This window comes from Bos indicus x Bos taurus, chromosome 10 (assembly GCF_003369695.1).
Source record: "Bos indicus x Bos taurus breed Angus x Brahman F1 hybrid chromosome 10, Bos_hybrid_MaternalHap_v2.0, whole genome shotgun sequence".
NCBI lineage: Eukaryota > Metazoa > Chordata > Mammalia > Artiodactyla > Bovidae > Bos > Bos indicus x Bos taurus.
The window spans coordinates 2946280-2963478 of NC_040085.1; the positions used below are offsets into that span (position 1 = coordinate 2946280).

A 17199-nucleotide genomic window follows, 5' to 3' on the forward strand; every position below is an offset into this window, starting at 1 on the left:
CAGTTCTGTGTTTCCAGGCAGCTCAAATCACCACTCATGTACCCTGCTAGCCCTGGCAACCACTGATACAGCAGATCTTTTCAAGCTACCCGTGTGCCCATCAGAACTTGCTGTGCTACTGCTTAGTGTGTCAGATTCCCGACAACAAATTAATAGGAGGCCAAGCATATCAACAGATTACACATTTTAGGTAGCACGCCTGATTTAGAGTGAAAGGTTAGTGGATATAACATGCTAACAGAAAAAGTTACTGTAGTTTCAGATACTGTGACAGGCTGATGGCTTTGGCATTATTTTGAGATAGGGAAGCTTCTTGCCTCGCTGCCAAGTCAGTCCCCCAAAAAAATATTAAAGAATTTTCTTAGAGACATTAAGGCATGTACATATATAATGCAAATACATAAAAAGATAATGTAAAAAGAAATACAATCTTGAGTTTTTAAATAAAAACAGGCAGTTTTAGTAGCCTATGGTAAAGGAATAACGTGGTAGGTGTAGAATAATGATGAGAATGGGAGTCTCTTCATGTAGAAAACAATTCTTCAAGACAGAATCTATGTATATAAACTAATTCAATGTGGCAAAGAACTTTCATAAGTTAGAGATATATAACAGTACCAGAGAAAAATGTACACATGGTAAGTAAGTGTGGATAACAAGGAGAAATTGAGACAACAATGGTTTGGATAGAGCTAATTAAAAATATATTTACAAAATTATGCTGTATGATGCAGGGAGCTCAATCTGGTGCTCTGTGATGACCTAGAGGGGTGGGATGGGTTGGGAGGTGGGAGGGAGCTTCAAGAGGGAGGGGACATATGTATACCTATGGCTGATTCATGATGATGTATGGCAGAAACCAATACAACATTGTGAAGCAATGATCTCCCAATTAAAAATAAATAAATTTTAAAAATAAAAAAAAATATATATTTACAAAATTAAAAGGTCAAATTTGAAATAGATTTGTTAGGAAGAACTGTTTGAGGCTAAGAATGTAATTATTTGTATTTTAATAAAAAAAGATGCAATGGTATCATTTGAAAACTGAGCTAATACATTTTGAAAATTACTTACGCTAATGACTGATGAAGTAGCTGACAAGTTTAAACCTTCAAGATCAGCTATCAGGCTCGGAGAAAGAGCTGGGGTGGGAAGTGCAACTGGAGTGGACACCAGGTTGACTGTAAGTAAAGGGCCAAATTAGCACATGTGCATGAAAATTTAATTCATATTACTAAAAGCAACATTTTTATTTTGCTGGTAAATCTAATTAAATTACTTTGATTAATAAGTCTATGACAATTCTATTTAACATCTTGATTTAGTCAAGCTATTATCAAGTCATGGCAGTTATTAGTCTTAGCTTTCAAAACATAATGACAAATCCTATAACAAAATAAGAATATAAATACCTTGAGTAATACTTTTTGAAAATTTTAATCTCCTAACATTATCACTAACATTAATCACCCAGTAACTTAACTAAAAGAAAAAGGTAAAGGAACATTTTTTCAGACTAATGTAAAGGATAACAACACCTCTCAAGAGAGTTTTCCAGTTGGGTTATAAGCCTTAAAAGAGTGTTTATTAAATCTTTTCTCTATTTTATTTTCCACTGTAATAATTATAAGGGGCCCAGACTACCTAATTCACTTCTAATTATACTTTGTCAGCAAAAGCTATGAGCTAGATAGAAATATTTGATTCTATCAATAAAAAAATTTGAAAATCTTTTTTAAACACAAATTTGATCACGTCACTGTCATGCTTAAAACTCTTCAAAGATTTAAAATTATCTACAAAAACAAAGTCCAACTCCTTAATTAAATGTGCAAGGTCTTCTACGGTCTAGCTCTGCACTGTCTAATGGAACTTTCTGAGATGATGGAAATGTTCTGTAACTGTAATGGCCAACATGACGGTCATTAGCCTGTATACCAACTGCACTCCTGAAAGGTGGCTAGTGTGATCAAAGAACTGCATTTCAAAATTTAATTGAATTTAAATAGCTATGTGGCCAGTGGCTACCATACTAGGCAGGTCTAGCTTAGCTCCAATTTCATCAGTCATTCCTATGTTTTAGCTCTACCAAGTAAGTTTCCAAGATCTTGTTTCATGTCTTTGAACGTTGTATATTCTATGCCCTTGGCCTAAAGGTACTTCTCTGCCTTGTTCGCCTTGCAATCTGTATCCATTAAGATATCACTGAGGGGGAAGGCACAACTAGACTCACTGAAACACAGTTTGTGTGTGTCTTCCTTGTTCTACAGGTATACTTGGATACACTTCTACAACTATACTTCTCTTGCAATACAAATGTGTGTCTTTAAACGTTTTCATTTCTCCTGGTCTGTGTGAGTGGACTCTGACACATTAATTTTAAGTACTTAGTCATTGTTCAACTGTTTGTTGAATGAAATAAATTCAAATGTGGAAAAAGTTTTAGCTTCCAACAAGTTCTCACTCTACAACAACACTATAAAGGAAGTAACATTTACTTCACGTGGCATCACTTTTCAAGCATCTTTTTCTCACTTTAGTCTCACAATATCTTGTAAGTTAGGCAGAACAAATATTAATTCATAAAATTATCAATAAGTATTTTTTGAACAATGGAGCAAGTGAGAGGCAAAAAAGTTCAAGATATGGTCCCTGTCTTCAAGAAACTTAAAACCCAACTGAGAAAAAAAGATATACATGCTTGAAGACCAAAAAAAAAAAAGTAACAGTATAGTCAATAAATTATATTGCCAAAAGAAGAAAAATTTCAAAAAGAAAATCTGAAAATCTCAACATGCCCAAGAGAAAAAGCAGCGTGGAGGCTGGGTGGAGGAGGGAGTGGAGCCCCTCAGCTGCTCCCCTGCACTCTTAAAGGAGTGTGCTCTTAGTGTGAAGCACTGCTATAACACCTCCACCCTTCCTTAGTCATACGTCAAAAACCACTAACAATTAGCAAGTGCCATAGGGAATTGTAAAAAAAAAAAAGGATCAATGGGGGATAGAGTGGTAAGAGAAGGCTTGGTGAGGAGGAGGGAATGAAGCCCAGTTTTAAATTAAGGGTAGAATTCAAATTAAGAGGAAAAGAAGAAGCTGGTTAGTTACTGAATGAGATGATGTAAACAAAGGCTGAGAGGTGGGAATGAAAAGCTCAGGGGATTGGATTTATCCTATAAATCAAAGAGAACTATTAAAAATCTACCAGAAAGAGGAGTAGTAAGATACATGGTGCTGCATAATAATTAGTCAGAGGCTAGTGTAAGAGACAGACTGAAGACATGTAAAGAGCACTCAGGTTGGCAGTGAGGAAGAATTTACAGTACTTTAGGCACGATATGATGAGGACTGAAGTAAGATAATGGTACAAATAGGCAGAAGGGGCATTTATATAAAGACACTGTAAAATGAAGCATACGGAGATTAAAACTTGCAAGATCATAAAACAAGTGAATGGGTTCTAAGAACCACTGTAGGACTAGAAATTGGTTCTTCTAATATGAATCAAAATGTGTTGCCTTTCCATCCAACATGTAGCTTTTCCAGTGGGCTCTAAGGGCATGTTTGTCCATTTGTTTGTCTATCCATCCAATCCAAAATATTAGATGACCATGTAAGAAATAAAAAACTGAGTATGAAATAGCCTCTGATTTTAATTACAGCTTGGCTAAAGACAGAGAAGAACAATTCATACCACAGGTAAGCTTGACTCTTACAAGAAAAAATATAAGCTTTTAGTATCATTTCAGAAGACTGAGGTTCTGGCATTAAAGAAATGATTACACATCTGTTTACAGGTCTGGCAAGATGGAAGCTGGCACTGAAAGTTTATTAGGATAAATAAAGTTTAATAGGATTCTGCAGGCAGCTGACTATGGTGAATTAATGAGTAAGAAATAAAATGACTCTATAGTTCTTTTTTTTTTAAAGGCATACAAATTAAAATGAGATACCATTTCCACCTATCAAACTGGCAAAGGCGATTTTTAAATACAAAACCCAGCACTGGTAAACCAGGGTAAAAGGAATCTGGCACTCTCATAATACTACTATGTAAGTTGGTACCAACTCTGTGGAAGGCAATTTTAGACAGTAGAATTCTTCACAGCTTTTGTCCTGGTAATTCTATTCCTGGGAATTTATCTTAAGGATATAGTCATGGAGACAATGCAATAACGTACTTACAAAGATGCATATAGCTTCACTGATTAAGACAGCAAGAAATGGAAACAGTTAATTAAATAAGTTTTATTTCCAACAACAGGAAATTTACAGTATAAAGAATAACCTTACAGTCTTAAAAGTTGTTCATGAATATTTATGGTAAAGAAAGAAATGTGAATGATAAAGAGAGAAAGAGGCAAATAATAAAACAGTATCTCAAATCTCCAATTTGGAGGAAAAAGGTTTTGCCTATGAAAAGATGCTGAACTGATTTGTCAGAATGCTAACCCATTTTCTTTTCAAAACTTTCTACAGAACACTTTCTTTAATAAAGGATATTTAATAATTAGACAGTTGTTCTTCTGATCAAAGTTATGTTTCAAAATCTCAGTACAACTTTTAATATATAAAAATTTTTAAATGAATAATTACTGGATATTAAAAACAAACAGAAATAGCTCCTAGGTTGAGTTAAATGTAAGTTGGGATGAAATTTCCCTTAAAAAAACCTTACATTTAAATTCTTAAAACTTAGTATTTAAGAAAATCTTTATTTCTATATACTTTTTAAAAAGCTTTAAAAAGTAATAATAGAAATTGTATCATTTTATAGGTTTCTCTTTTCTCCTTAGCTGCCAGAAAATCCAGAGTCAAATGTAAGGAGAAAAGGAATGAGTACACTCTAATACCTTGTAACATTGTCTCTTAATTCCTTTTTAAAGGTCTGACTGTTGTTCTTTTACAGTTTAAAACTTAAAACTTTACAAATAAATGTAAAACATTCATTGTCTCAGAGAGATACAAAATAAGTTGGTTTTTTTTCCCCCTCTCCTCTGTCTCTAGGTCATTCTTATATCCCATAGGGTTCAGAGCTAACATTGTTAAGCATATCTTATGTAGCCTTCCAGAAATATACAATGTATAATCATATTTGTATTTGTCTGCAGGATATAGTTCTTCTTTTACTTTTTTTTTTTTTAACAGAAGAGTGATACTCTACATGTATCTTTTTGAACTTATAATGTTTCATATATATGACATAAACTAGCATATTAAAAAGGTGCTTCACTTTTCTTAATGGTTATATCACACTATTGGTAGACATTTCATTTATTTTCAGAACTGGGCTGTAAAAATAATGCTGCAGTGAAATTTCTATATACTTTTCTACATTTTATTAATTCAACAAATAGTTACTGGTTCCCACTATTTCCTGGGAGTTGTTCTAGGTGCTAAGAATAACAGTGAGCAAGACAGACAATAAACAATACAAAAAAAATATTTAAGATAATTTCAGATAGTGAAAAATGTCATGAAGACCATCAAGAATGATTCAATAAGTATGTAAGAGAAGGTGATCTTTAAGCTGAGATCTGAAAGATAAACAGCAGCTTGCCATCAGAAGATCAGGAAGAGGTGTTCTTGGCAAGGGCCCTTGGCAGGAAGGAGCCTGGCATATTTCAGAAATGCAGAGGAACAGTGTGGATAACAGGTAGGCAGGAGTCAGAGCACTAAAGGAATATGGACATTTAGTGTAAAATTAAGCCACTAGGTTAAAGAGTCTAAAACAAGGATGGAATAAGAATCTGATTTTGCTAGTTTATCTACAGGATAAATTCCTAGAAAAGAAATGCTAGGTCAAAAAGTGTGTGGAATTTAATATCTTGACAGATATTGCTCAAATGACCTCAAAAAACTGCACTTATTTATATGCCTATGAAAAACATATGTATGGTATCTTCTTCTCCAAACCTTAACACTATTGGATGTTGCTTTAAAAATCTTAGCCAAGAGGTACGAAATGATGTAAACTTTAAACATCTTTGCCAGTAAGTGAGAAATTATTCAAATTTGGTTCCAATTTTATTTTTAGTTTCTCTGTTATGTATTTTTCAGTATTATATATTTTACTTTCTCTACAGTAAGGATTTGCCATGACTATTAGAAATAGGCAAGGTAAACAACATATATAGAACAGTTCTATGACAATATGACATAAATGCATAGCCCACATCTGGCACAGGAAAACTATACTGCAAAATGACTCTCACTTACTGTTACTCTTCCTCTAGTGCAAAATCCACCTACCCACAAAGTTAGTGCTACTGTCTTTCTCACAGTTCAGGAGACTTTAAAGGAAGATGAATACACATCTTTGTAAAGGATTCTAACTTCTTAGAAGTAAATTTGGTGCACAAAGATTTTTTGCAGTTAAAATATTGATAGATATAAATTTTACTGTATTCCAAAAGGTTTGTGCTTATTTCTGTTCACACCCCAAGTGTGGCAAGTAGAAAACAGTGATGTCCTTTACATTTCCAATTACATCCCTAATTCCCTATATCCTTATGTTAGATATCTTGATCCCCATAGTCAACATTTAACAGTGTAGAAGTTCTGAGATATGGATAATTATTCACTAAAACCAAAGAGCTTAAAATGAATTTGATGCATTTTACTTGACCAATTATACTTATTTAGGTGATACAAAACTAACTGATATACAGAACAGATGGGAAAAAATACTAATAGAAACAATTTTTGATATTTCCTTGTCTATTTATATCTATAAATCTTTTGTAATAGATGTTATTTTGAGACATGTAAATGAAAAGTACTAGAAAAATGAAAACTACTACTGCTAAACACAGATGAAAAGATTTAAATTTCAATACTTACAATCATCTAGATCTAGAAGTGAAACATCTTTGGTAAGAGGATTTCTCTCCTGCTTTGTCTTTTTTTCTTTCTCCTATAAAATAATAAATATTTTATTTATTGTATATTCTATCTTAAAAATCAATGACATAGTCCTTAACATTTCAAAACAAACATATTTTCCCCCTTTGCTTAGTCTTCCAGAAAAAAATCAAATTAAGTTTGTATATGGTTATGTGAAATGCTTTTTTGAATCAAAATTTCACTTAGCGCATGATATTTCTTCTTCACCTTGCAAACTTTAAAAATATTTTTTACTTAGAGATTATAAAGGACCTTCAGAAGGAAACTTAAAAGTAAATAATTATTTTATATTCTGACAACTTTTTCCTAACATAAAAATCTAATGTGACTCTTTGGTAGAAAGTGTACAAATATTCTCAAACATAATTTTAAAACAAGTTGATTTAAGAAAAAGAAATGCTTAAATAATACATGTTTAGCTCTGATACTGTCAATGGGCTTGGGATAGCTCAGCCTTTTTGAGAGGCAGTCTGTAACAGGCACTGTACTAGCAACTTTACATTTCCACAGTGGTTTGCATCAGACTTCTTTTGCCAAAGATATTCATTAAAAACAATAAATATTTTCAGGCTCTTGCTCTTTAGGGTTGAAAAGAATTCATTTACTTTCTTTTCTCTTTTCCTTTGGGGAGGGTAAAGTATTCCAATATTTCTATACATAATTAGGGCTTCTCCCACCTCAAATTTGCTTATTTATTCTATCATATTTTTGAAATGTGGATACCCATATATTAGATTCCTAAGCCTCAAGGTAGTCACAGTTTGTTTAGAGATTCAGAAAAGATGTGTAACCATGAGAAAAAAAAAAGGCACAGTAATGAGTAGAAGTATAAACAGTTAAAGACCAACAAGGATTAGGGTGTTAAACAGATTTATTTGGGCCATGGTTACCTAAATTTATACTTTCTTTACATTAAACCTTCACAAGTTGAAAGCCAAAACTTAAGCTTTTGACAAAATGTTGTTGTCCACCTATTCAGTCATTCATTGATTCATACATATGTATAGAATTTTTAATAGATTCTGTGCTAAGCAATGGAAGTAACACAACCAAGACAGACACAGTCTAGTACCTGCCTTCAGATTACTTATAAGCCACCAAAGGAGTTTATATCTTATTGCTAATGTAAGTAACTACAAATATTTTTGAAGTAGCCCTATAACTACAGAAAGGTATCACTATAGCCCTTTAACTATAGAAAGGTATCACTAAAGCAAAAGGTACTCTACTGACATTTAAAGTCTGTATAGTGTTAGAGCTCTTATAGCAGTGAACATACATGAACAAGAGCAATGTATCACATAATATATCCGGTAACATTTTAAAACGATTTAAATCTTGCTTTTTTGCCCCCTTCCACCAATACTTAGAAAAATTATTTTCAAGGATCACACAATAATACACATTAAAATACTAGCCAGAAACATCAGCATTGATTTTCTTCAAAATATTTATTTCTGCCACTGAAAACTCCAAATCATCTGGGTGGTTTTTAATTTTGTTATTTAAAAACAAAACAAGTAATATGTGTCCTTCTCTCCACACCTGAAATAAATAACAATTGCTAGGACTGGAGGAAGAAAAATAAAAGAAATGTTAGTTTTGAAGCTGAAATGTGAAAGTTGCAGGTAACAAAAACACATTCAGAATGAATATGCCATCTCAACAAGAATAACATTCCTGTGAAGAAAGAACATAGAACAAAAAGCTTATCACCATGTGACTTTATCAAAATGCCATGCTGAGCACAATGGGTGTAGCTTCCTATAACCTACAATGGTGCATGGCTGTCTTTATGGAACTGTAACCTCCCCACCTGAAAAATTAGAAATCTATCAAATCAAGACAAAGTTAAATCTGGAGGTAGGTCTATATACCTTATTTTCTACTTCACAGCTAAGAGTGTGTAACAATATCTATTAAACACACATCAGGTCACATATAACACAGGACAGAACTGCATGTGGAATTGGCATAGTCTCTTATTAGAAGCCTAAAAGAAAAAGAAAAAAAGGCTCTCAAAAGGACAGAATTTCATTGACTTTCTGAGTACAGCAAATAACTGTTGACTGAAATACAACATTAGCAATAGATAACGGTCATTTCTACTGAATTGAAAAAGCCTTGCATTCCGAATCAAGGCTGTAAAAAGCATCGTGATGTGTTTGGCATTCCTCTCTTATATTTCATTTCTCATTTTAAAAAATCCATAGTAAGTTCAAAACATTTTCATACTTAAAGGATCTACTTTAAAAATAAAAATCTGAATTCTAAACAAAGAAGTTAAGAGCCCCATTCCATCAAACATTTCTCCATTTGCAATTCATCTTGGTAATAGAGACAGAACCTGGGTAAATGCATATAGGACTTGAGGCAGGAGATTTTTCTTGCTCAATGCATAATTCATGTGCTCCGCCTGCAAAGTGTGTAAAATGAGAATTTCACACCGCAGCATGAGCCATGGAGCTGCAGAGAAAAGGCAGACGAAATCATATTTTACTGTGTGAATTTTATTTCTTACCCTCCCAATATTTATACAAAACCATCATTGACAAACCAAACACACTGACAGATCACCCACTGTTTCCATTGTGTTAGTACTTGAGAAGAGATCAGGCAGAAAGATAGACAATTTGTTTTTGTATATTTTTTTAAATAGAGGATTAGGTTTTTAACAGCTGAGTGACTGTATTAGACTTTTATAAGGACAACAGTAACTGATCTTAAAATCTCACTACAAAAATACCTACTTATCAATTCATCATCCTCAAATCTCCATTTGTTTCTATGGTATTCGATTATACACCTCAACACATCAACATTTTCAAAATGAAATACAAAGTAACAGGGTTAATAAACTGATTTCTATTTAACATATTTCATTTCAAATAATAAATAAAAGATCCTGGAAATACTTATTAAGCTCCAAAGAATACAGACAAAAAAACGTAATAATATATACCTTGTAAGGATTTTTTAAAATCTATTATGCATGTTTATCTTCATGCTGATCCAAAAAAAAAAAAAAAAAGGGAAGCAAAAAGAAGATCTAACACAACAAGCATCAAATACGCTTCCTAACAGGAAACCATTATAAAGAGGTTTGAAATTTAAAACTATAAAACAGGATAAATGGTAATATAAGTTTGTCACACCCACATTATGCTTTGGAAGCAACAAAAATTCAAGGCTTATTTCTAGCCTCACAGGGCAAGGTATCCAAAAGAAATATTTTCAGTTAGAATTACCAACCAAAGACAATTTAATGATTCTCTTGCCTTCAAGTCATCTAACAAATCTGATTTTAAAAATCTGAGGCTCACACTTACTCTTTGCTTTAAAACAAAATTACACTGCCAGAAAATTGAGACTTCTATACAAGTTAAAAAGAAGTCTAAACTGTTAAACAAATCTTCCCTATTAGATTATACCTACTTCAATAAGAAAGATTGCTTAATGGCATTCACTTTGATTTAAAGATCTCAATTGAAGTGAAATGCTATTTCTGTTCTGGAGAACTTAAAATATGAACTAAACTGGAAAAGACATAAATTGAAAGAGGCAAGCCTTTGAAGTGTCAGAGTAAAAACTAATATTCTACCATCTTCAGAGAAGTTATGTAATTGCAACAATCATAAATACTTGGAAAAACACAAGTAAACCTTGTTTCCTATTAACAGATAGGGCAGAAAACTAATCAGAAAATAGTTCCTTTCACTCTTACCCACAATCTGTTCATACTACATCCCATATTTACTTTATACCCAAGAATCTTTCATATGGTAGATCTTTTATTGAGGCATGTCTCAATATTTACTGACATCTAAACACTAGTCATAAGACAGTGACCAGTTCAAAGAGCATAAAAAAAATTTAATTAGCTTCTTTGCACCTCTCAAAAAGAGACTAACAAAGCTTTGTGAGATCTCTATAAATGTGATAAAGACCACTGACAAAAGCATCTTAAACACTGCTAGGATATAGAGATGGTATTATTTTTCTTAAAGCTAGTAAACATATTAACCTTAATTTTGATTCAAATATGGAAATGCTCTTAGTATTAAATGCTATTAGGTACAAATATATTAAATATATCTATTTTCCATCGATAGATTATTATGCTTAATATAAAGTAAATAATTAAAATACTATTAATATTTTTATGGAAATACATAAACTTATTCACAATAAATTACCATTATGACTTAAAATTTTTATATTTTAATCACAGCTTATTTGACTATTTAGCGGGTGGTGCACAGACACCGAGGATATAATCAAAACTACTGAGTCACAGTTCAGGTATGAACAGTGGGACGAGCACGGTGATGGCAGAAGCAACTACAGTAAGTGGGAATGCCCTAACTTATAGTATGTGTTAGTCACTCAGTCGTGTCTGACTCTTTGCGACCCCATGGACTGTAGCCCGCCAGGCTCCTCTGTCCAGAGGATTTCCCAGACAAGAATACTGGAGTGGGTTGCCATCTCCTAACGTATTGGCTGATAAGAAAAACACTGAAGTCATGTTCAATGAAGAAAAAAAAAACCCTGGCAACTTAAAAAATATATTTTAAATAAAATTTTTACCATCTGTTCAACACATAACTTTAACTACAGGCAGAATATAACTTAATTATATCAGTAAAACATGGTATAAAGTGATATAAATGTGAATGTCTTCCTGATTTAATATGGCCTGTATTACTAATTTTTTCTCCACTCTTCTGTGTAAAAAAGAAATCTTTCCTAAACACCATGTGAAATATGTGAGAGTACTGAAGATACAGAACTATTAAAACTAATTTTGTTATAGGTATTATACAAACTCCAGGAGATAGTAAAGGACAGAGGAGCCTGGTATGCTACAGGCTGTGAGGTCACTAAGAGTGAGACGTGACTTAGCAGCTGAACACAACTTATTTCATAAAAGGATTAGACTAAAATTAAAATGTTTATTAAATTTAGTTCAGAAAAGAACATCTACAAAAAAAATATGCTTGCCCATCAAAATAACTGTAACTGAAGAGAAAGATAATTTTCTTTGGTTCTTACTGACAATATCTGACTTCAGTGGAGTCCATCTCCCAATCAGTAAGAGAAACAAACCAACATGACACCAGAGCAAACCAACCGACACCAGCAGTTTTGAGTTTAATGGAAATGCAGGGGTATGGTGCTGAATGACAAACACTTAGGAACAGACACAATTTAACAGCAGTTCTCACCTACTGCCCTACACCATTCTCACCTGACTGTCCCGACACCATTCATGTGAGTAAAACCCTCTAGTCATTAATATCCTTCAGTCCATGCACTCATTTTCATCTAGAAGTGAGGAACTACCCTTGATACAAGGCCACTTTCCTCCTCAGCTTATATTTTCTATAATTAAGGTAAAAGATACAAAAAGAAGATCAAAGGCATAGGAATGGAAAAGGATACTGTATGTCATGAGAGCCATGAACAGTCCATTGGGATTAGAACACAAGAGGGGTTAAGACTGGAAAGGTGGGTTTGGACCTTTGAGCTTGAGGAGTTCACTGAACTCAGAGACAATGAGGTATCATCATAGGTGACTTTGACAGTAAGCTGGCAGCTATCTGGAAGGACTGGGGTTGGGGAGCTGTCTGAGGATGACAAAGGCAGTGGTGTATGGACTACACAAGGAAGACATGACTTGTAATGGTGATGGCAGGGAAAGAAGAAACAGGTATGAGAAATAATACACAAAATCTTTAAGACGTGGCCACAGGGCATACAAACGGGATGAAGTAGGGGTCAAAGACAACTGTGGGGCTCCAAATCCCAGAGAACAGAAAGCATGCTGGTACTAAATGACAGATCATGTCTCTGGGTATATTAGGTTTGGGAAACCAGCAGCTCCTAAGAGGTCTAAGAATCTGGTTTGAGTAAGAAAATTTACAGATGTTATCATAGAAGTAATTCAGAGAAATGTTTTAGCTGATGTTACTAGAGTTAATAAGTCTCACAACAGTAAAATGGAGAGGAAATAAAGGACTAAAATTAACCCACATCAATTAATATTTTTTAAAAAATGTGAACTGAGCAGCACTAACTTTGGAGCAATGTTCACACTTGGGTGTCAGAAGAGGAGTAAAAAGTGAAAAATAAAAAAATTAAAGGGTTAGAAAAGTCAAAAGAAAAAGGATGAGGAGAGTTTCAAGTAGTAGGGATATTGTCATAAAAAGATCAGAGAAGGATAAACTAAGAGAAGGTTCCTGGTTTTGGAGTAAGACCATGGTTGCCTTTTCAGAGAGCAGTATCTATAGGAAGTAAAAGAGGTAGAAATCAATTTAAATGGGATTAAGAAATAATTGGGTTAAGAGGTAGTAGCTAGAGAACATCTAGATTATTCTTCTAATCTCTCACTCATACACTCTGGTCTCTCTCTTCCATTCCCTTCTCCTGTCTTTAAAAGAAGGAGAGACCTGAATGCTTTCGTTGGCGGAGGAGGAACTAAGGAAAAAAAGAGACTGAAGGTGCAATGGAGGTAGAAGACCATCAACTAAACAAGCCCAAAAGGAAACAGGACGCTAAGTGGATAGGGATCACTTACGCTGAGCTGCGTTCAAGGATAAAGGAGGAGGGTAAATTGAGATTGTGTGTCAGAGAGTAGAGAGGTAGGAGATACTCATAGTGAATGGCAGGTCAGTCTTCTGCAGACAGTGGATGAGATCAGAGGCTTCAGATAAGGGGTCACACCTGACCATTAATTTCTAACTAGAAAGGTATTTACAAAGTTGGAAAAATGCAGGAGACATAAGAGTGACAAAATATTATGGGTTCCTTTTAGCACTGGTGTTCTGTAACCCTAATACTGGTCTCTCAGAGAATTAATATTCAAGTTTAAAAATGTTAACACTGATGTTTTATATTTATATAGGGCTTTACATTGATCTTTCACATCTGATTTTTTTATAATAGCACTGAAAGAAGCAGAGTAGGTATAAAGCATTTCTACTTTATAGATGAGGAAACTGAAGCATAAAGATATTATCTTCCAACAAGGAGAACACTATACCCATCAGGATCTCCATAAAATGAACTGTTTTCAAAGCCATATATTCAAGGTACCCCAAGGTCCCATTTTCACGCTCAATATCTCTAAAATACATTGTCCAAATGAAAGAAAAGGTTGAGAGAGTAAAAGTATAGCTTTAGCTGGGCTGCAGATTTAAGGTATATGAATTTTTAGCACTAACATACTGTCATGCTAAATTAAGGTAAAACATCCACCATCTGCCTCCATTACTCATAATTTAGAGTGGAAGCCACAAGACGGTGCAAGGAGAACTTTTCTACAATTACAGTGTTGTCCTTTGTTAGAAAACTGGTGCACGTGTAATTGCATGCTATGTTTCAAATCACTCAGAAAGAAATTAAAAAAAAAAAAAAAGTTATGGTGGCTCCAAGGTGGAGAATACATATTAAAACAAACAATCCTATAATCTGCCTGTTACAGACATGAAAGGCATTACAATATATAGAAAATAAACTATATAAGCAAAACACACAGACAAAAAACTATCGACAATGTGAATAAAATCTGAATTTCTCGAGTCTTGGATCACTGCATTACTTTGAAATTTCATAATGATGTTCAACAGTAAAATATTTTCCACTACTAAGTGATTTAATCTGATCACTGGAAGTGACAGAGAAGAAATAAACTGAACCTCTGGCCTGGGGCACCTCTGTGGGATTCTAATGTCCAACGCTGAAAAGGTACTAAAGTCTGCAACTTTTCAACTTTCACAAAACTTCATTAGAATAACTCACTTGTACCCACTTGACAACTCTTAATTTCTTGCTTGGTTATTTTGAAAAACTCTGTTTCTAAAGCTCTTTTATTTTGAATAAAATCTTAGGATCATTTTGTAATTTAATATAAGCAGGAAATGAGAAGATATCCAACTCACTGAGTAGTAAGTTTATAAGAGGCCAGATTAATAAACCTAAAAATCTCAAAGATTTTATGTGAATTTTTGAAAAATAAAATCCCATGTTATATACTACATAGAGACATAAATTTTAAATATAAATTCAGGTTTAAAATAGGTTTTTCTATAATTAAGAATATTTAGAGACAGACAAATACTAGCCAATGTTTAAAGCACGTTTATTCTTTTTCAAAAATATGGTTATTCTTTAACAATAAATCTTGGATGGAGGACAATTATTACTTTGATGAATTTATTTTCATACTTGCCTACTCAAATGATTTATTCAAGAAATTCATGTTACTAGAACAAATAAATGAAAAAGATAGTGCATTTAAAAAAAGCTGAATTCAATAAAAGGTAAGATGTGATTATATTTTAAACACATGGAATAATACATTTATTCATAAAAACCACTGCATTTGAAACTGAGCATCACCACGATCCATTTATAGGATGGGAATAATAATTAAAGATCAAAAGGATATATTAAGTCTGAATTTTGTATTAAAAACTACATTTTCCAATTTTTTTTGTTTTTGCTGCTAAGCAGACAAGGTTTAGTGCTACAGATATTGTACTAAAAAACCATAATTGCTCTTTTTTTTCAGCCGCACAGTGCAGCATGCAGGATCTTAGTTCCCCGAGCAGGGATCAAACCCAGGCCTCCTGTAGTGGAAGCCTGGAGTCTTAACCACCGGTCCACCAGAGAAGTCCCTATAATCATTCTACTGTCACAAGTGGTTCTTGCATTTGTTTTTAAATATATGTTACTGCATTTTTATTAAAGAATGTATACTCTTTAATTAAACCTTTAAAAATTATTATCCAAAATGCCTGATATATTTTTAAAAAGTATATTAGTCTTAATTTCTTATGAAGCATGTACACTTATATTTCTTTGCTCAGTACTACTTCTGTGAGGGAATAGTACTGAGTAAAGGGGAAGTCAAAGTTCCCTTTACTTCCCATCTGGCAAAAGCTTCCCTTGTCACATCACAGCCAATGACAAAAAAGGTCATACTCAGAACACTGAGGTCTCTAATTGTGGTTGGAAAACGTGAAGTTAAAAAAGTTTCTAACTTCTCTGCAGAACTGAGTTATGAGGGAAGTAATAATATACCAAAAAAAAAAAAAAAAATCAAAATAAAATCACAGGTGTGGATGAACGAACATGGTGTTTAGTTGTCACTGACATATTAAATTCCTTCCCTGCTTTCTTGATTTTCAACAAAACAAATTTTTAGAAATATTTATTCTTAATTGCAAAAAGGCTAAAGAATATTTACTTTCTGTTACAAAAACGTGTAATCTCTTACCTTAGTAACTTTTCTGGATTCAGATTCACTTTCAGATTCCGATTCTGATTCAGAATCCGAAGAACTCTCTTCTATTGAACTAGATTCACCACTGGAAGACTCTGAAGTTTTAGAGTTTTCTTTTTCCTTATCCACATCTTTAGAATCACTAATCAGAATAATAAAATTTGAAATATTAGATACTTACATTAAAAAGTAGTTTGAAAAATCAAATGACAAGTATTACCATTTTTCCATTTTGCGTATGAATCAAAATCTTTATTAGGGAAGTGTATTTCACTGAGAACCATTTCTTTTTAGTGTATAGACAGTAAAAATGGTTTTAAAATTCCAAAACATGTTAATGAAATAATAATAAAGATAGTATTATCTATAACTAAATGAATCAGAACCCATTCAAAACTAAACCATATCACACACACTTCAAGTGCAAAAGATCATAAAATGAGACTAAATGACATCATAAGTAGAAAACAATAATTAAATGTTTGATTTACTAGGACTACACATTAGGTGCTGACATTAACAACTTCAGAAATACTTAGGCAGATTTTAAAATACTATCTCAAAATACTCATTAAAAATTTAAATACTTATAATCTACTTTTGCTAATACAGACTTGCATTTTATAGATTATTCTGCCCAAGAAAATGATTTACATATGTTCCCAAATGTGACCCTTTAATATATATGAGAAAACATCAAGCAGTTCAAAAGAGAATTCTTCTAATGTACTAAATTTTACTAAAAATGTCAGATAATCAGATAAATACTAAAGTTTTAAAATACCCAATGATCAAACCTAAGTGCTGATGTTCATTTGTTCACTCACTCCCTTGACAAATATTTACTGACTGCCCTCCATGAGCTGGCACTATGTTAGGTGCAAAGAGTAACAGTGGTTAGTAAGATACAGATGATCTCCATTCTACTCCTTTATAGAGTCTACAGTCAGTCCATTGGAAGATACAGAGAAGTTAAGTTGGCAGTGACAAGAAAGCATGGTAAACAGTGA

The 17199-nt window shown here is 33.1% G+C and overlaps 1 protein-coding gene across 2 annotated transcripts in view; it reads right to left on the reverse strand.

The window, feature by feature from the left end:
* Nucleotides 1–17199, reverse strand: part of AP3B1 (adaptor related protein complex 3 subunit beta 1) — a 235789-nt gene that overhangs the window by 73926 nt on the left and 144664 nt on the right. For both annotated transcript variants that reach the window (XM_027552928.1, XM_027552929.1), the window contains 3 exons: nucleotides 16184–16331; nucleotides 6841–6913; nucleotides 1078–1184 (listed from right to left, as the gene is read on the reverse strand). In XM_027552928.1, the coding sequence (XP_027408729.1) occupies nucleotides 1078–1184; nucleotides 6841–6913; nucleotides 16184–16331 (328 nt within the window). The remainder of the gene's footprint in view (nucleotides 1–1077; nucleotides 1185–6840; nucleotides 6914–16183; nucleotides 16332–17199) is intronic.